The sequence below is a fragment of the Zootoca vivipara genome, chromosome Z1 (assembly GCF_965207765.1).
Source record: "Zootoca vivipara chromosome Z1, rZooViv2.hap1.1, whole genome shotgun sequence".
NCBI lineage: Eukaryota > Metazoa > Chordata > Lepidosauria > Squamata > Lacertidae > Zootoca > Zootoca vivipara.
In genome coordinates this window covers 30,487,058-30,507,528 of record NC_142583.1, presented here as the reverse complement: position 1 = coordinate 30,507,528, position 20,471 = coordinate 30,487,058, and the positions used below count along the sequence as shown (strand labels likewise).

Genomic DNA, 20,471 nt, shown 5'->3' with positions numbered 1-20,471 from the left:
ACTTATTATTTCTACCCCGTCCATCTGACTGGGTTGCCCCAGCCACTCTGAGTGGCTTCCCTCTAAGCTTTCTATCTAGTCATTACACCTCTTCCCCAAGACACATCCACCCCCTCCTCCAGTGCTTTTCCCTGGCTGGAATTTGTCCTTGAAATGAAATGATGCCTCTTGCTTGCCTGGGTAGATAGCTGGGTGTCTAGGTAGTCTGATTTGTGTCTTGTTGCTGTAATGTTGCTTTCCGTAGGAAGGTAAAAGTTGCATCCTTCGCTCTGCCCACTTCTGCCTCACTCCTCTCACTGGCATGAGTCCTTCAGAAGATTTCCAATGAGGGAATGTGGCCCTTGGGCTAAAAGATAGTCCTCACTCCTGTTTTATCCCACTTAAATTTTCTTGTAGAGAGGTACAATTTGAAAACGATCGCAATTGAAAGGTGCTCAGGTGCTTTGCAGAGTAGAACTAAGCAATCTGGCATTTTACTTGTCTGCTTTTGAAGCCTCCCTGAGCTTTTCATGACATTGTTGCTAAAACAACATTTTATAAGCAGTAAGTATTATTAATGATGCACATCTTTCAACAAGCTGTGGTTTGTTCAAAGCATTCTGAATATGTAGTATAATAAGTGATGAATGTGTAGCTGAAATGGAATTTGAAGTTCAGTGATAAATTTCCAACACATTCCTTCTTTCCTTTGCTTTTCTCAATACTTGGCTCCATGCAGCTGTTATGGAGAGAAAGGGATGTTGAAAGGATTGCTCCTCTTGGTAATCAAGGGCAAAAGTGTAAGGAGTTGACTGATCACGTGTGAAAGTGTTTCATTCTGTGTGTCATGATACCTAACGCTATTATGGAATGTATATTAGAAATACACTTTGCCACTGAAGGCAGGAGGTGCTTGGAAATCCTCTCCCCCCCCAAAAAAAAAGTGGTGATGGGTTTTGATTCACTAATGGCCTTGAAGAGTATGGAGAAATGAAAACAAGAGGAAATGTATGTAAAGAGGAGGGGTCCCCCCCCCCGGGAGTGGCTCTGGGCCTTCACAGTAGATACTCTTGAAACAAATGCTTGTATTTTTTTCTATTGTCTCTCCATACTATTGTCCCGCTGAGGTTTCTTCTGTGTTCCATTTTAAGGTCAGTGGCTTACCAACACCAGATATCAGCTGGCAAGTCAATGGAAGAGTTATACGTTCTGACAGCTCCCACAAAATGCTTGTACGGGAGAATGGTGTACACTCCCTGATCATAGAGCCTGTCACAGCAAGGGATGCTGGCATTTATACATGTGTTGCCACCAATCGAGCTGGTCAGAACACTTTCAGCTTGGAACTGATTGTTGCAGGTAACATCTCCACACCTTGCCTCCTGCCTAGCTGTACAAGGTGTGATTTATTCTGGCATGTCTGAGCTCCCTAGGAATTCAGAGTTTGCTTTCTGCAGTGCTCTTTTTGAAGATGCATTTCGCCTTTTTGGCAATAAATCATCTTCCTTTGGGGGGTTTTAAGGATTTGGGCATAATCAATATTTTCCCTAAAGAGATCTTCTGAGGTAGGGTGGGGGAGTTGGAATATAACAATTTCCTTGGTACATTACTAAAATCATATAGAGTAACAAGCTCACATTTGGGGACATGGGGGATACATGGCTGCCATGAGAGAGTGGCTTTCTTAAGGCCACTTGAGTCACTCCTAGACTCTGTTTAATGAGCATTTACCCGCATTTGTTTGTGGAGAGGTTAAATGACATCTGCTATTTAAAAAGCATTCACTCTGATCTGTCTTGGGGGAGATTAGACCATGTCGTATCTTGATCCCACAATTTCCACTGCATTTTGCGGTCACAGTGCTATCAAAATGCATATGGACTGTTTAGGAGCAGTGCTTGGTGGGTTGTGCCCTAAATTTGAATTGGTAATTTGAATTCACCATACAACAGTTGAACTCAGAGATCAGAGCAATGAGTGACTGTATGAAGGAACAATTCTTTGGCTTTGGGGATCTTTCAATGTTATCCTGGCCTTCCCTGATAGCAGTTTCCATGCAAAAGATGTGAAAGATCCAACCACAATTGGGCAATAATGTGTGGGTTTAAAGTAAACTGGGATCAGCACCCTGCCTTCAAGGGTGTACATGTCATACCTCTATTAGAAATAGCATCGAGATCAGCCCCTTCCACGCTCATGTGTTTGGATTATTTAGCAAAACACCCAATCTCTGTGGGTTCACTCATGCATAAATAGCTCCCATGCAGCTAGGATAGTGCTTAGAAGGCTCCTTTGCAAGTGGAAAATAAAAGTGGGTAAGTCAGCTGTGTTCCGTCTTCTAAAGAGATGAAGAACATCTAACTAGCCTGTTGTTGTTGTTGTTGTTGTTGTTGTTGTTGTTGTGTTGTCTGTTTTAAAAGCAATGTTATAAACTGAGCACAATCCCCAGTGACCTGAGCACTTCCAAGTTTTTGATTTTAGGAGGAGGAAAAAAGAATCTGCACAACTCTCCTAGTGAAGTCATTTTGAGTCTGACCAGATTGTATCTCTCCTCCAACCCCCCAATTTAAGATGCAATTCAGTTACTGGTGGGAGGACAATCAGCAAATGCAAAAAGCTTTCCCAATGCCACTACAGTGGTGCCTCGCTAGACGAATGCCCTGTAAGACGAATTTTCCGCTATACAAATAGGTTTTGCGATCAGAGGTTGCCTCGCAAGACGATGAGTTTTTTTTATGGCCACCGCTTCGTCTTGTGAAGTGTGGCCATAAAAACCTCCATTGCAAAACCTAAAGGGGCATTCGTCTAGCAAAGGGGAACGAGCTGCAGCACAGGAAGAAGGCAAAGGAAGACCAGCTGAGAAGCGCTGACAGCTGTCACCGCCTCTCAGCTGATCTTCCTTTGCCTTCTTCCGGCAGCTGCAGTTCGTTCCCCTTTGTGTTCCGCTGGTCTCTGCCGGTGAGGGGCAACCGGCAGACACCAGCGGAACACAAAGGGCTGTAGCGCGGGAAGAAGGGAGGGAGAAGTGGAGGAACTGCTTGGGGTCTGGCCTGACGACAGCGGCAAGAAGGGGAGGACACCTCCTTGCCGCGATCGCCACCAGACCCCAGCCAAAGGCAGTTAGTAGCGGGGGGTTTTTGCCGCTTACGTTCCCCCAAGGGGGAGGCAAACGACGAAAAAACCCCGCCGCCTCCCCCGACACTCGGCTTTCTCAGGGAACGCAAGCGGGCGGGCTAGGTCTCCCCCGCTTACCTTCGCTGAGAAAGCCGGGTGCCTTCTCAGGGAACGCAAGCGGGGGACACCTAGCCCGCCTGCTTGCTTTCCCTGAGAAAGTCGCAGCGCAAAGCCGGCATGGGGTGCAGTTTCGAAGCCTCCGAAACTGCACCCCATGCCGGCTTTGCGCTGCGACTTTCTCGGCAAAGACAAGCGGGCGGGCTAGGTGTCCCCCGCTTGTGTTCCTTGAGAAAGCCGAGTGTCGGGGGTGGGAGGCGGTGGCGGGAGGTGTTCCCCCACACACACCGCCTCTCGCCTGGGTCTCCGAAGTTGCATTCAGTGGCGGGGGAGGCAGGCACTGCGGGGGGCTTTTTGCCATTTGCCTTCCCCGAGCCAAGGGGGAGGCAAACTGCGAAAAGCCCCCGGCCGCAGCGCCACACTTCGGCTCTGGCACTGGTTTGGCGGTGGTGGGGGAAAGGCGCAGGATCGTTCCTTCACCTTTCCCCCACCCCTCCCGACAGAGCCGGATCCGACGAAGCTTCTGAAGCTTCGTCCGATCCAGTTCTGTCGTTGGCAGCAGCGGCGCTTGCTCTCTTGGCTCGGGGAAGCGCCTGCCTGCCTTCCCCGAGCCAAGAGAGCAAGCGCCGCCGCTGCCACCAGTTCCCCCGGAGCCCATAGGAACGCATAAATTGACTTTTAATGCATTCCTATGGGAAACGGTGCCTCGCTATACGAAATTTTCGTAGGACGAATTGAGTCCTGGAATGAATTAATTTCGTCTAGCGAGGCACCACTGTATATGCCATGTGCTGCTCAGAAACAACAACAGGAAATGCAAAGAAATATGTATGGGATCTTTTATTGGTTCAGATGAGGGAGAGAAAAAAGTTATTTCTTTTTTATATATATAGCTAAGGAAGCACACAAGCCACCTGTATTTGTAGAGAAGCTACAAAACACAGGTGTAGCTGAGGGGTATCCTGTGCGACTGGAATGCCGGGTTTCAGGAGTGCCGCACCCTCAGATCTTCTGGAAGAAAGAAAACGAGTCGCTCACATACAATACTGACAGAGTGAGGTTAGTCTTGTTTATTCTGAGTCTCTGCTTAATGTTGAAAATTTCCTGTATTGTGTTGGTCAGGGGTTGCATTTGCTTTTACTGTATTTCTTGGGTAGGCTTTGGATCTGTGGATGGTCCATAATGGCGGTAGGTTTGTTGGGGTGGAGGGAGGGGCTGGTGATCTCCTGGCAGTGGGAAACATAGTAGCTGGCTCTAATTTTGCAGTTCACAGCATAAGGAAGACTGACTAGTTTACAAGATGAAATTGAATTAAAAGCTTTCTTTTTGTTCTTATTGATAACATGTGTTGTCAGGACTGTACCTACCAGATGCTTCCTTAATGAATAATCAGTATATTGTTATGTACATTGGGGCTTACAGCTACTGTATATAATTTTTGTAAGCCCTGAAAATTACAAAGAAATAAAGCAGTTCTAAATAGAAATGCTGTGCTTGACAAAATAAAATTGTAAACCATTCCCCAAAAAATATATTTGTAAAGAACTGCTATTTCTGAATTCTTAAAAGCTACCTGTAATCAATATTGAACACAGTGGGGTGGCAAACCTCCAGTCCTCACCTTGATGTCAGGAACCTGCTTCCAACGTAACAGACTTGCAGAATGTTTTGGTTTACATGGTGGGGCAGTAGTTGAAGATGTGTAGAAGCAGTGAGGTGGTACAGCATAAGATTAAATAAGGTACACTGGGAGGAAAAGATGACAAATGGTTTCTTGCATTTATGCTGGTTTTATAAAGTGCCAGGAACCTGAGCCCTCCAGATGTTGCTGGACTCAATTCCCACCAACCCCAGCCAGCATGGCCAATGGTGAGGGATGATGGGACTTGTAGTCCAACATCTGTAGGGTTGCAGTTTCTTCATCCCTACAATAATGAGAATAATAAATTTATTATTTGTACCCCGCCCAAATGTCCCACCTAGGTTATATCTTTTCATTTCCCAATGGGAGGGAGCAATATTGCCAAAAGTTATAGGTGGGCCTAAGTCCACCCTGAAAAAGTGGTGGGTGTGTTCGGTTTACACTTATCCTGAAATTAATCCCTGGCATTGGTCTGATCAAAGAATTGAAAACTAGCTTCTTAAAATTCAAAATCTGAATGAAGAAACTATCATTTAAAACAATAAATGATTATTTATTTCTCTTTCAGCATGCACCAGGATAACCATGGCTATATCTGCCTGCTTGTTCAGGGAGCTACAAAAGAAGATGCTGGTTGGTACACTGTGTCAGCAAAGAATGAGGCTGGGATTGTGTCCTGCACAGCAAGGCTGGATGTCTATAGTAAGTTTAGCTACTCCCTGTAGAACAGCAATACACTGTCATAGATGGGGAACCAGTGGCCCTCCAGATGTTGCTGGACTTCCATCAGTCCCAGCCAGCTTGGGGAGTCCAACATCTGGAGTGCCACAAGTTCCTCATCCTTGCTCTATTGAAATCCATAAACCATGATTATTGTACTTTAAGATTAGGCCTATATAATGTAGGAGGCCCTCTAGTTTTGCAGCCCATGTGGGGAATAGCAAACAAATGTTCCTAACAACCTGTTCCACACGTATATTCAAATTTGCAGGTGGGGTTGCAAGAATGCTCTGCATTGCTTCCACTTTCCCTAGGTGTGCATGTTTTTACAGTCCGCGGCATGTCTGTGGATTTGTAATTAAAGATGGCAACCATCCAGACATGCTTCATTGACTACCTGTGCATAAGACTATCTCATAGCTAAGTTGTACGTTAAAAAATCTTGTTGTGAACCTAAGAACAAAGGTAAATGTGAATGACTGGCATATCAAACCAATGCATTCAGGATTGGCTACACTCAGTTGTGAATCCAGGCTAGCTGCAATGTAAAAATGGGAAAGCATCTAGTGTCTGAACCCCATATCCTGTTGCCAAGTTCACCAAGATCTGTGCAATTAGAAGAAAGCAGAGGAAGGAAACTCATCAGAGAGAAGGTCCAGTGGTACAGAATGGAAGGGGGGGGGGAAGATGGGTACCTTGTGTGCCATGTGGTTATCAGAAAATGGATGAAAGCATGCTCCTCTACATATTGTTTCTCTTAAGTTAATAAGCTTCAGCTGGTGGAACTACTAGCCATGGTTGTAAACAGGAGGGTTAGAAACATAGGCATCAGCCTTATACTGAGTGAAACCAGTGATCCATCTTGCTCAGTATTGTCTGCAGTAGCCTTCTCCAACCTAGCTGCCCTCCAGTGTTTTTGACTACAGCTCCCATCATCATTGGTCATGGTGGCTGGGTTTGATGGGAGTTGTAGTCTAAAACTATCCATCAGGCACCAGGTTGAGAAAGGCTGGTCTACGCTGAGTGGCAGTAGCTCTCTGGGGTTTCAAGCTGTTCAAGCCCTCCTGGTTCCTTTTGCAGGCAAATCCATCCAGGCTTAAATGTTCTCAAAGAAGAAATACTGAATCAAGGAGATTTTCTATACAGTGGTACCTCGCTAGACGAATTTCCCGCTATACGAATAGGTTTTGCGATCGGAGGTTGCCTCGCAAGACGAGGTTTTCTATGGCCACCACAAGGCAAAGGAAGATCAGCTGAAAGGTGCTGACAGATGTCACCGCCTCTCAGCTGATCTTCCTTTGCCTTCTTCCTGCACTGCAGCTCATTCCCCTTTGTGTTCCGCTGGTCTCTGCCGGTGAGGGGCAACCAGCAGAGACCAGGGGAACACAAAGGCTGTAGAGCGGGAAGAAGGGGGGGAGAAGTGGATTCTCCCCCCCCCCAAGCCAATCCACGGCGGTGGCTTTTCGGATCCTCCGCTTCCCACACACACACTGCCCGACACTGCGAGGATGGGACGAGACTTCTCCAGCCTCGTCCGATCCCCAGGCAGTGAGGGGGGAAGCGGAGGATCCTGTGCTTCCCACCGCCCGCCACGGGTTTGCTAGGCGCCGTTGGAACGGCGGCTAGCAAGCCTGCTTTTGCGGGGGGGAACACCCCCGCACCGGCGCGCTTCGGCCCCGTCACCCGGAGCCGAAGCGCGCCGGTGTGGGGACTTTTCGCCGGCTGCCGAAAGCCCCGCTTTACCCTCAGCCCGCCTGTCACAGCGCAGATTGGAGGAGGCTTTTCCTCCGATCCCGCTGTGTCGGACGGGGGGAAAGCTGGCGGCAGGGGGGAGAGGAAGGAAGGAAGAGAAAGGGCTGCTTTCTCTTCCTTCGTTCCTCTCCCCCCCCCAACAGAGCCCGCATCTGACGGGGGCTCGGAAGCCCTGTCAAATGCCGGCTCTGTTGGGCAAGGCGGTGGCACACACCTCTCTTGGCTTGGGGAAGGCAGGCAGGCAAGAGAACAAGCGCCTGGCTGCCTTCCCCGAGCCAAAAGAGCAAGTACCGCTGCCAGGCCCCGAGCCCATAGGAACGCATTAATTGACTTTTAATGCGTTCCTATGGGAAACGGTGCCTCGCTACACGAAATTTTCGTAGGACAAATTGAGTCCTGGAACGAATTAATTTCGTCTAGCGAGGCACCACTGTACTATGTTGCTAGAGGAACTCCCTCTTAACCAGGACTAACAAGCTCTTAAATTTTCCATTTGTAGTGCTTATGTTACAACAGAAAACTGTTTCCTCTTTCCCTTTCTGCAGCTCAGTGGCAGCAACAGCCCCAGACTACCAAGCCAAAGAAGGTGCGTCCCTCAGCTAGTCGATATGCAGCACTTTCTGACCAAGGACTAGACATCAAAGCTGCGTTTCAGCCAGAAGCAAACCCAGGACACCTGACACTACAATCTGGATTGGTAGAAAGTGATGATCTGTAAATCTTGGCTATCAGGCCTACCATTTCCTTTCAAAGTGAAAACACTGAAAGCCATTGTCTTGACCAATGATAATTTATGCCACTTTATGTGAAAGGCAAACACCATTGTGTGCAAAAGATAAAGAACACCCTAATCATGTATTTCTTGCTCATTGTTACAATTTAAAGTAGTGATTATTCAACGGAAATGTACAGCCCCTGCACATGAACATCACCTTCACCATAACTGTTTCATTACTATGTGGGGGGTAGCACTGTTTTTAAATAATCCTATTGCCAAATGCTAAAGTGAATGAGATTTTTCAGAAGCAAGCACACTGCAGAACTTATCACCAAGTGCCTTTTGCAAGTTGTAGGTGCTATAACTCAATGAATAATGCTAGTCATTTTTTTAAGCTACAACACAGCAGCAAGTGTATCAGCAACACATTCTGATTAACAGCAGTAAAAATGTGCAATATACTGATGGAAGGGGAAAGAAAGAGACAGACATCTAAATGAAATTAGTATCTCTAAATGATTTTCTATTCTCAAGGGAAAGGAGGCTGCTTGCTTAAAGAGGCTTAGGATAGGCAAGCAAACTTCACACCTGAAAGCTTTGTTTTCTGCCAACTAAGAAGTGGCTGACTTAAAACTGTACTGCCAGTTATCATAAGATAACTTAAAATCTGGACATTATGATGGGATTATTTTACAGTATTAAAATTTGCAAGTAGGACAGGACAGACGTTTCTCAGAATGAAAGCGTCTTGAGAAAACATTGCACTTCATCTCTTTGAAATTCCATGGTTACCCAAATGCTTTAAATCATCATACTGGAGATTTGCTTGACCAGAACACCATGACAAAAGTGATGAGTATAGAGTACGTGGGGAAAGGAGTGAGTCTGCAAGGGTTTGAATGATAAGCACACCACAGAGGATAGATTAGTAAATAGGAGGGAATGCAGAATGATGATAAAGAAAATGGTGTCATATTTTAAACACTGCATGCTACAATTTTGTGTTATTGCTTACTGCAGCAATGAATAATAGCCCTGCCTAAGACTGGGACTTTGTGAAGAAAGTAACAATGGTCAAACTTCCAGAATGTAGACTAGTTCTGCATCTAACTGGACTTCACTTAAGCATTAAGCCATTTGAGTCTGGCAGGAGAAAAAAAGATGTGGTTTTGATGGTACAAGAGTACTTTGCTACAAAAGGAAAACACTGTATTCCTTATCAAAGCACGTTTATAGTACTTTATTTATAATTAAACATGTTGACTCTTTTGTCTCAATTCAGTTATTCAAGTGCAGTACTTTTTAAGAGAAGTTTTGTATTATGTACCACACCATATATTTTGCATTACTGCTATACATGTATTGCTTTGCACCCATGTTAAGTACACAAACCAGGTTTTTTTTAGTGGCTAATAAACTTTTAGCACAGAAAATAGTTATTTTTCTATGCAAACTGCTGCAAGTGGTTACAGCCTGTTATAAGCATTTCTTACATATCTGTACTGTCATACACAATCTGTCATATAAAACTGTCCTATCATTCATTTACCAAACTTTTCTCAAATGTGACTTGCTAATCTATATTTGTTTAGCTTCACTAGTAGCATTTTGCTTCTTTTTATGTGTATTTATAAAAAAAATGTACAATCATACTACTTTGGATTGTTGTGCTGATATCATGTGGGTTTAACATCAATAAATATTACACAATTATTAAGTGTGTGTTTTTTCTGGGTCACAGACTTAAGACATCAAAAATAAAACTGGGTACACTCCTACATGCTTATGGGAGAGTAAAGTCCATTGAACTCCAGTAGGCTTCTGATTTACATCCTTAGGATCCTACTTCATAGCTACAGCCTAGTATTGTGTATTTTTTAAGCCAACCCCATTGAAATCAACTTCTTCTGACATCTGGGCCACTTCCCCCATTGCCTGAATTATGGCAAGTAAGTCATATTGACAAATGGGAGCTCTTACCTGATAGATGCTTTTGTGATCATCTGCCTCTAACATGTAGAATGCTGGGAGGAAAGGGACTTGCTTGGTTCTGGGGCCTAAGGAAGGAGAGAAAACCGCAAACAATGAATGAGATCCAACAGGGCAGACACTATGTCACCACTGACCAATACAGTGCAAGGCCCTTCAGTCTTAATTTCACCCACATGCCTAGGCCCATGCGGAGCCTGTCTCAGGACCAGAGTGGGAGTCTCATTAGAATAAAGTTATAAATTCAAACAAAAAGGAAGCCAGTCCCGCTTAACCCTCTGAGGCACAGGGCAAGTATAGCCAGCAAAGAGAGGCAGTCAGCCAGCCACACTTCAAGCAGGTTTGACCACATTCTTAGGCTGCAATAATTGAAACTAATATAGTACAAATGAAACAAGCAGGGCTTTGGATGGCTCTATTGGACCTGCAAGAGAAAGTACTTCTACTAACACAAGATGAGGCACTCTATTTCACCTCTCTCACGTACAGCTCTCTGACATGTTCCATTTTGCTCCAGAGGATACACAGCCCTGCAGAGACGTTTGGAGGGGGGCACGGGGTGCTGCACTGCATTGGATAGGAGGGGTCAGCAAAATTTAGGGGCCCTGCTGTAAGGAAATTCTTCCACTAGCACAAAACACTACTGGATACAACTCACAGGCTGAAGTACTACTACTACAGCTCAAGTCTAGGATGAAGCAGCATAGATTAGACTCGATACAAAGATTAGGTATCTTGACACATCAGCCTAAATGACACAAAATAGCTGAATATTAAGAATAATGCTAGAACTTGTTCTCAAGTTCTAAATGAGCAAACCGCATATTTCTTCCACCATCAGTTTCCATCTCTAGAGAAGCAAGTTGTTTAGGAGAAAACAGCAATTCAAGTTTAAAATTAGTTGCTTAAAAGAACTGATAAACTTTATACTGATTCACCCACAACAGCCCTGGGAGTAAATAAAAAAATGAAATGCATCCTACCTGGTCCATGTAGGTGAAATGAGAGGAATCGTGCTTCCTTCGGGCTTGAATATGGTTTTGTAAGCAAAATTGAGATAGCTTTTGACAGCAGAGTAACTTCAGAGGGATCAGAATGTTTTCTCCTTACAATGATTTATCCTTGTGGTTAATTTTGTTACTGGTGTGTCATAAGAGCTAACCAATAATTTATCGGAACATTTTTCTTGTCAAACTAGAAGAAAACAAATGTATTCGCTCAATACATTCATGATCACAGCAGAAGCAACTCATGCCTCAAATATAAAATAACAGCCTTCCTTGCCTTTATAAAAAGTTGTTGCTATAAAAACAAATAATTCAGCACACTATTAGATTGAGAGCATGATGGTTTAACAAATGCAGAAAAGCCTGTGTGATACAAATAGAGGAAAACGTGGGATGACGAAGTAGAAGAAAACTGGAAAAAGAAATGGAAAAGGTAATTGCATTTCACAGTCATCTCTGCCCTGCTGAGTCATGGAGAAAGTACTCCATAAATATATCTATCCCAAATTATTATTTATCAACCTTTAAAATGTGTCGGGGTCCATCAATACATCAGATGATGCAGTGACAATCTAGTAAATTTTCAGAAGGAGGTATTTACTATTATAGCAGTAGGAGTGGCAGAGCGCAAACATTTCAAGCAAGATTTAGCATGAACAAATAACTCATTTTCCTGGAAATAAAATTATTGTGACAGCTAAACAAATGCTCACAGAAGTATTTATTAGACATTTTCAGCTGTCAGAAATCGAAAGGCCTAGTCAGTCTGGCACAATTAAATAGCATGTGAAGCACGACACTCAATCTGGGAAAGCTGCTTTCTAAATATGATAAATTCCAAATATTGTTAAAGTTAGTAGGATCTCTAAGCGTTTTTTAAATAATTATATCAATTTGTAATTAATTAATGTCATTCAGTTTCAGCTTATTAACTACATTTAAATTCACTTATTTACTTCAGCAGATTTCATTTTCATTTTTGCACAACTACAAAAAGTTGCAATGGCATGCATGGCACGGCATGATGGAAAAGAAAAGGCACCTTTAGTGCTTGAGGCCCATGTCTAAACACAATGATGTTCATCCTGAGTTTTTAGAAGATACTGCCAACATAGGTGAAGCCTTTTCTCCACAACCAAGTCACTCTTGGATTCAACTATATATAAGCAAAAGAGATTCTGGTGGAATTTCCTAAACTAAAGAAGTTTACTATGGCACAATTGTTCATGGACTAGAGTCTGCTACTTCATAACATACATGAAGTGTAATCCTCAGTTTCAGATAAATAGACATGACTGTAAAGAGGACAGAAAACTAAGTTTTGGGGTCAGTGGGAAATACCATGCAGGAAGTGTAGATAGCAATAGTTCAGGTATTTTTGGACATATTCAATTGTTATTCGATTTCCAACAATTCAATAAATGCTTTTAAACTGTTTTTAATATTGTGTTTTAATGTTCCAACCTGCCCTGGGTGAAGGACAGGTAATTAAAAATAACAATAATAGCAGCCAATGTCTTAAAAATAAGCACAATGTTCCTTGGTAACAGCAGAAATAGCTGGTAAAACAACCAGCTTGGCAATGCCGGGTTAACTTCTGTAGTGAGAAAGAAAAACATGGTCTCTATTCAGACCCAAATGAACAGTTTACCTTCTTGATTAATTCTAATTCTGCTGCAGCCCCCCTCTGAAATTTCTGGTTTACTTATGGCTTCCTTAAGATCAGTGAAAGTGTATCCTAATTCTCTGTTTGTGAATATTGCCATTTTTTGTTAGATACAATTACCTTGCATTGAACTGTTTGTAAAACACAAAAGATTATTGCTGCCATGTATTACAATGTTCTACCCACTCTGACCATAATTAAACAAAGAGATAAGCCAATCATAAATTTCATGAAATACTGCAACTGTTTATAGAGATAAGAAGCCATGCACACTCATTTTCAACTATGAAACTGAACAATATGTATAAACGGGAATTAATGTACACAAATAATATAATCCTGTTATTTAAAATTGGGATTTTAAGAATGTAGCAATTCTAACAAAATGAAAAACAGCATTAAATTAGCCCTGCACATTCAAGCCAAACTTAAATGGCTAGAAATATGTATGTGGTTCTTTGTACTACTACCTAACTAACCCTAATGAACTATTATTCCTTAAATTATACTGACCTCAAGAGGTGAAAAAGAGATCTGTTTGTATGCTCACACCCCTGATGTCAGTGAACATTTATAAGTCATAGAATCATAGAATCATAGAGTTGGAAGAGACCACAAGGGCCATCTAGTCCAACCCCCTGCCAAGCAGGAAACACCATCAAAGCATTCCTGACAGATGGCTGTCAAGCCTCTGCTTAAAGACCTCCAAAGAAGGAGACTCCACCACACTCCTTGGCAGCAAATTCCACTGCCGAACAGCTCTTACTGTCAGGAAGTTCTTCCTAATGTTTAGGTGGAATTTTCTTTCTTGTAGTTTGAATCCGTTGCTCCGTGTCCGCTTCTCTGGAGCAGCAGAAAACAATCTTTCTCCCTCCTCTATATGACATCCTTTTATATATTTGAACATGGCTATCATATCACCCCTTAACCTTCTCTTCTCCAGGCTAAACATACCCAGCTCCCTAAGCCGTTCCTCATAAGGCATCGTTTCCAGGCCTTTGACCATTTTGGTTGCCCTCTTCTGGACACGTTCCAGCTTGTCAATATCCTTCTTGAACTGTGGTGCCCAGAACTGGACACAGTACTCCAGGTGAGGTCTGACCAGAGCAGAATACAGTGGTACTATTACTTCCCTAGATCTAGATGCTATACTCCTATTGATGCAGCCCAGAATTGCATTGGCTTTTTTAGCTGCTGCATCACACTGCTGACTCATGTCAAGTTTGTGGTCAACCAAGACTCCTAGATCCTTTTCACATGTACTGCTCTCAAGCCAGGTGTCTCCCATCCTGTATTTGTGCCTTTCATTTTTTTTTGCCCAAGTGTAGTACTTTACATTTCTCCTTGTTAAAATTCATCTTGTTTGCTTTGGCCCAGTTGTCTAATCTGTTAAGGTCATTCTGAAGTGTGATCCTGTCCTCTGGGGTGTTAGCCACCCCTCCCAATTTGGTGTCATCTGCAAACTTGCTCAGGATGCCCTCAAGCCCATCATCCAAGTCATTGATAAAGATGTTGAACAAGACTGGGCCCAAGACAGAACCCTGTGGCACCCCACTAGTCACTACTCTCCAGGATGAGGAGGAGCCATTGATGAACACCCTTTGGGTTCGGTCAGTAAGCCAGTTACAAATCCACTGAATGGTAGCATTGTCTAGCCCACATTTTACCAGCTTCTTTACAAGAATATCATGGGGCACCTTGTCAAAGGCCTTGCTGAAATCAAGATAGGCTACATCCACAGCGTTCCCTTCATCTACCAGGCTTGTAATTCTGTCAAAAAATGAGATCAGATTAGTCTGACATGACTTATTTTTCAGGAACCCATGCTGACTTTTAGTGATCACAGAGTTTCTTTCTAGGTGCTCACAGACTGTTTGCTTAATGATCTGCTCTAGAATCTTTCCTGGTATTGATGTCAGGCTGACTGGGCGGTAATTGTTTGGGTCCTCTCTTTTCCCCTTTTTGAAAATAGGGACAACATTTGCCCTCCTCCAGTCTGCTGGAACTTCGCCTGTTCTCCAGGAATTTTCAAAGATTATTGCCAGTGGTTCTGAAATCACCTCTGCCAGTTCTTTTAATACTCTTGGATGTAGTTCATCTGGCCCTGGAGACTTGAATACATCTAAACTAACCAAGTATTCTTGTACTACCTCCTTACTTATTCTGGGCTGTGTTTCCCCTGCTGAATCATCTGCTCCATATTCTTCAGGTCGGGCGTTGTTTTCTTTCTTGGAGAAGACTGAGGCAAAGAAGGCATTGAGGAGTTCTGCCCTTTCTCTGTCCCCTGTTTGCATTTCACCATCTTCTCCTCTGAGTGACCCCACTGTTTCCTTGTTTTTCCTTTTGCTACGGACATACCCATAAAAGCCCTTTTTGTTGCTTTTAACCTCTCTGGCGAGCCTGAGTTCATTCTGTGCTTTAGCTTTTCTGACTTTGTCTCTACACGTGCTGGCTATATGTTTGAATTCCTCTCTGGAGATTTCCCCCCTTTTCCATTTTTTGTACATATCCCTTTTAAATCTTAACTCAGTCAAAAGTTCTTTAGATAGCCAGCCTGGCTTCTTTAGGCACCTTCCATGTTTCCGTCTCATTGGTATTGCCTGAAGTTGTGCTTTTAATATCTCCCTTTTAACAAACTCCCAACCATCATGAACTCCCTTCCCTTTTAGTATTACTGTCCATGGGATTTCACCCAGCGTTTCCCTAAGTTTTCTGAAGTCGGCTTTCTTAAAGTCTAGAATTTGGACCTTAGTATGCTTGGTTGCTCCTTTCCGCTGGATAATAAACTCCAGAAGAGCATGGTCACTCCCACCTAATGATCCTGCCACTTCTACCCCACTAACCAAGTCATCACTATTGGTTAGGACCAGATCTAAAATGGCTGATCCTCTTGTTGCTTCTCCCACTTTCTGGACAATGAAGTTGTCTGCAAGGCCAGTGAGGAATCTGTTCGACCTTATGCTCTTGGCTGAGTTTGACATCCAACAAATATCAGGATAGTTGAAATCCCCCATTACTACTATCTCACTTCCTTTGGAATGCTTGGCCATCTGTTCCAGGAAGGCATCATCTGTGTCCTCAGTTTGGCTTGGGGATCTATAGTAAACTCCCACAATGAGATCACTGTTGTTTTTCTCTCCCTTAATTTTGACCCAGATACTCTCAATTTGGCTTTGAAGTTTTAAATCCTGGATCTCTTCACAGGTATACATATCCCTAACATATAAAGCTACTCCTCCTCCTTTCCTGTTTGGTCTATTTCTCTTAAATAGATTGTATCCCTCTATTACTACATTCCAGTCATGAGACTCATCCCACCAGGTTTCAGTGATGCCTATTATGTCATATTTAGTTTGCTGTACCAAGAGCTCAAGTTCATCTTGTTTATTTCCCATGCTCTGTGCATTAGTATACAGACATTGAAGACCGTTGATCATTCCCCCGTGTCTCTTATTTAAGGATATTTTCGTCCCACCACTAGGTCTGCATGCTGCTTGCTCCATTTGGTCCTTGACATTTGGATGATCATCTTCAGCATTTGATAGACTCCTACCTTCAGGACCACTGTCATTTTTCTAAACATGAAAGTAAACTTGCCTCCACCTTTTATTACTGGGCTGATCCTACAAGAAAATCAATTACTATATATAGTACTTCCAGACTACATTTTAAGATACAGAAAGGTAAAGGGACCCCTGACTATTAGGTCCAGCCATGACCGACTCTGGGGTTACGGCGCTCACCTCGCGTTATTGGCCGAGGGAGCCAGGGTACAGCTTCCAGGTCATGTGGCCAGCATGACAAAGCCGCTTCTGGTGAACCAGAGCAGCGCACGGAAATGCCGTTTACCTTCCTGCCAGAGCAGTACCTATTTATCTACTTGCACTTTGATTTGCTTTCGAACTGCTAGGAACTGGGACTGAGCAACGGGAGCTCACCCCATTGCAGGGATTCGAACCGCCGACCTTCTGATCGGCAAAGCCCTAGGCTCTGTGGTTTAACCCACAGCACCTGCATCCCTTCTATGCTTATATTTCTGCCAATTTTAATTACAGCCTAAACTGACAGCTTTTTTCTTTTTCTTTTTTTGGTAGCCCACAAACTATTTAAATTTGGCAGCTTGGATAAGGAATAATCAGACTGCATATTTAACACAGATGAGGAAAGGATTGGGAGATGCAAAATTAGTATTATTTGAGTACTTTAAAATAGGACATTTTAAACTATTGGTTAGTAATCTGAAATGAACAAAGGCAGTTTAAATGACTGAAAAACTAATTTGGGAGAAACCAAAGTGTTGTTGTTGTTTAGTCGTGTCCGACTCTTCGTGACCCCATGGACCAGAGCACGCCAGGCACTCCTGTCTTCCACTGCCTCCAGCAGTTTGGTCAAACTCATGTCCGTAGCTTCGAGAACACTGTCCAACCAAAGTAATTTATAGTATTTTCAAGGACTGGACCAGACCCAGCAGTCTTCTTCAGAGACCCTTCTGTGTGTTCCTGAGGGAGATGTGGAAGGTGGCCACACAGGAATGGGCCTTTTCAGTGGTTTCACCCTTATTGTGCAATGCTCTCACATGGGATTGGCATCTGGCACAATCTTTTCAGGCTAAGACCTTGCTGTTTACCCTAGTTACTTAATGTTGCTTTCTATAGTGGTGCTCATCTTTTAGTGGAGCAGTTAGGATTTGGTCCTTTTTAATATGTTGCTGAATTTTATACATTTTGTATTGTCACCCCCCATATTTTTCTGATTCCATACTGTTTTAATGTGCTCTATTTTATTCTGTCAAATCATTGAGACTTTTATTGTATAAAGCAACTGATAACAACAACAAGCCAAATCAGTTATTCCAGGAATGAGAAGTATTGACTAGAGAATCTACTTCTGATGACATTTAGAAATCTATCTGGTTAAATATCAACAAATGCATGACCCTTCAAACCTTAATAAGATGTGGACAACCTGGTTCTTAATCTCTGTCAGATTATTTAGGATTTATAATACAAACAGATCTAATCACAGGAGCCAACACCTAGCAACTGAGGTTCTTTTTGCCGCCGTCCCCCCCAAAAAATATCTGAGGAGCCTAGGAGCCTAGGGCCCCCAAAGTTTATGGGCCTTGCCATTCAAGTAGTGTGTGCATGCCACATCTTGTGATCAATTAGCAGGGTAGGGCTTACCCCAATATTTTGGCACCCCTGGATCTAATGATTAGAATATGGAATGCACACGGCTATGGCAAATAATTACAGGGAGATGTTATGGAATATCTAAATGATTTTGGAATAGAGAAGTTTAGAGAATAGTCAATATGGTGCTCTCCATATGTTGTTGAACTCTAACTCGCAACAGCATTTGTTGGCACGGATACATTAAATTTTGGGATTTTACAATATTAAGCATGATTTCTTGGATCCTATGCAAGGGGGAAAGGTTTTAATGGATGTGAACAAGCATAAGGAGAAAAAGCCCTTAATATTATCCCTTCCTGGTCTGCAAGCATTATAACTAAATAGATTTAACACAGAGAATAGTATTTTTCCTATTAAAAGTTCTCTTCATTGAGTTTTTCCATGTGTCTCAGTTCTGATGAATTCATTTTATTTTTATTATACTTAATTTTTAATATTACAAATATTTTAATGTTGTAAGAAAGTTTCTTATGATAAAAGGCGAAAGATTTATACGATCTGAAGAGAAACCAGAAAATTATCTATAACAAGTATCTTAGAAGAAGAAATGATTTAAGAAGTAGAGAGTGCAATATTAGCTATAAATAGAAGCATGGAAGGGGGGGAAGGAGGAAGTCAACAGATTAAGAAATATATTGGATATTTTTCTTTTTTCTTTTTGCCTTTTGTTTTTTGCTTTTTCATATTTTGAATTTTTTCTTCTGTATTTGTTATAAATTCAATAAAAATATATTTTTAAAAAAGAAAGTTTCTTATGATTTTGCATATTGTAACTTTTGTAAAATAAAGCTGAAAAGCAGTTTTTTAATTTAAAAAAAACTGGCAACATAGCCTTAGCCACCACTAATAAGATTTCACATTTTTAAGCTACATAATTGTGCAAATAAAACAAAGTAGAAAAATTCATGTACTTCATGAATCTGGGACGCAGGACCACCTAAATTCTGGATCAAATGAGTACTAGAATTTAATTAAGGTTTGGGGTGTCAAAGCTAATTTCCTAGGACATGATAGCTAGACTCAAGTGTGCATTTAAGGTGTATGCCAGACCTTTAATCCTTTAATTAAAGCCAAGTGTAAAAACTAATTATTACCGGTAATTTCCTTTTGAGGTGTTAGCCCAGGGATGAACCATTTAAACGACACAAAGGATGGAAAGACTAATCACATTTGCAAATGTGTGGGTTCCCTCCCTCTCTCAACTGAGAGGTAGCTTAAAAGACAAGGCCAGTGTTTTAGGAGAGGTTAGAGCATGGGTGTCAAACACAAGGCCCGGGGGCCAAATCCGGCCCGCCAGACCTCGTCATGTGGCCCGCCGAGCGCCCCAGCCAGCGGGACCCAGCAGCGGGACCTTGCTGCTGAAGCACCGCGCCGACAAAGCGCCGACAAACAGCTGGGGCCGGGGGGGGTCCCTTCGCGCTCTTTTCTGGCCCTGAATCAAGGCGGCGACCCCCCCTTCCCTTTCTTTCTTCCTCTCTCTCGTTCTTATTCTTTCTTTCCCTCTCCTTCCTTCCTTCTTTATCTCTGTCTTCTCTCCCTCTTTCTTTTTCTTTCCTTCTTTATTCCTTCTTTCCTACTCTTCTTTCTCTCACCTCTTTCCTTCCTCTCTCCCTCCTGCTCCCTCTTTTCTTTCTTCCTTCCTTCCTTCCTTCCTTCCTTCCTTCCTTCCTTCCCATCTTTCTTCCTCTCCCTCATTCTTATTCTTTCTTTCCCTCTACTTCCTTCCTTCTTTCTCCCTTTCCCTCTTCTCTCCCTCTTTCTTTTTCTTTCCTTCTTTATTCCCTTCCTTATTTCCTACTCTTCTTTCTCTCCCCTCTTTCCTTCCTTCCTCTCTCCCTCCCACTCCCTCTTTCCTTCCTTCCTTCCTCCCTCCCTCCCCTCCCCTCCTCTTCCTCTCCCTCTCCCTCTCCCTCTCCTCAGAAACATAGGATGCTGCTTTATACTTCTGGCCCTTAAACCCTGGAACCAGGAGAGCAGCTCCAGTGAGTCAACCTCAGCCAGTCCCTTTGGTGAAGGGTGATGGCTCACTGGCAGAACATCTGTCCTGCATGCAGAAGGACCCCAGCATCTCCAGGTACCAGTAGCTCTGCAAAGCTCCTGCATGAAACCCTAGTGAGCCTCCACCACCCAGTGCAGTTACCAAAAATCATTTTTCAATAAATTGTACAATAATTGTACATTTGAATATCTACTATTCTGACTATGTTTCTGCTTTCAGAGCTAGTTATTACTTACATTATTACAAAAAACAGTAATAATTGAATGCAGTGACAATAATTTATGATAATAAAGAGTGGACACATAGTCCTACAGATACAACCGGCCCTTTGAGGGTGACCAAACTGCTGATGCGGCCCCCGATGAATTTGAGTTTGACACCCCTGGGTTAGAGTATAAAAGGGAAGTTAGGAGTTAGCAAGGACATAAGCTAGAGAGGAGGAAAAGCATGACAGTTGCTGTCCATTTGAGTGCAAGGCTATGGAAGAAGCAATGACCTTTTGGGGTGCCAATACTGTCAGCCCCTCCATCTAGGCTGCAGGTTGTATTTACGTGCAAATAAACCATATATCAT

The 20,471-nt window shown here is 42.9% G+C and overlaps 2 protein-coding genes across 8 annotated transcripts in view; one reads left to right on the top strand and one right to left on the bottom strand.

Annotated features, from left to right (window-relative positions):
• Positions 1–9,755, top strand: part of PALLD (palladin, cytoskeletal associated protein) — a 225,245-nt gene extending 215,490 nt beyond the window's left edge. For 3 of the 4 annotated variants that reach the window (XM_088659970.1, XM_088659979.1, XM_060278691.2), the window contains 4 exons: positions 1,131–1,338; positions 4,104–4,269; positions 5,421–5,554; positions 7,870–9,755. In XM_088659970.1, the coding sequence (XP_088516096.1) occupies positions 1,131–1,338; positions 4,104–4,269; positions 5,421–5,554; positions 7,870–8,042 (681 nt within the window). In that variant the 3' untranslated portion in view covers positions 8,043–9,755. The remainder of the gene's footprint in view (positions 1–1,130; positions 1,339–4,103; positions 4,270–5,420; positions 5,555–7,869) is intronic. The other variant, XM_088659984.1, reaches the window with a different exon arrangement.
• The window catches only part of CBR4 (carbonyl reductase 4), a 32,742-nt gene that overhangs the window by 358 nt on the left and 11,913 nt on the right, over positions 1–20,471 (bottom strand). For 3 of the 4 annotated variants that reach the window (XR_015947546.1, XR_015947549.1, XR_015947545.1), the window contains 3 exons: positions 11,015–11,225; positions 10,023–10,099; positions 4,832–4,956 (listed from right to left, as the gene is read on the bottom strand). The gene's annotated coding sequence lies outside the window, so the exon portion shown is untranslated. Of the gene's footprint in view, positions 1–4,831; positions 4,957–10,022; positions 10,100–11,014; positions 11,226–12,080; positions 12,195–20,471 lie in introns of those variants that run through there. The other variant, XR_015947548.1, reaches the window with a different exon arrangement.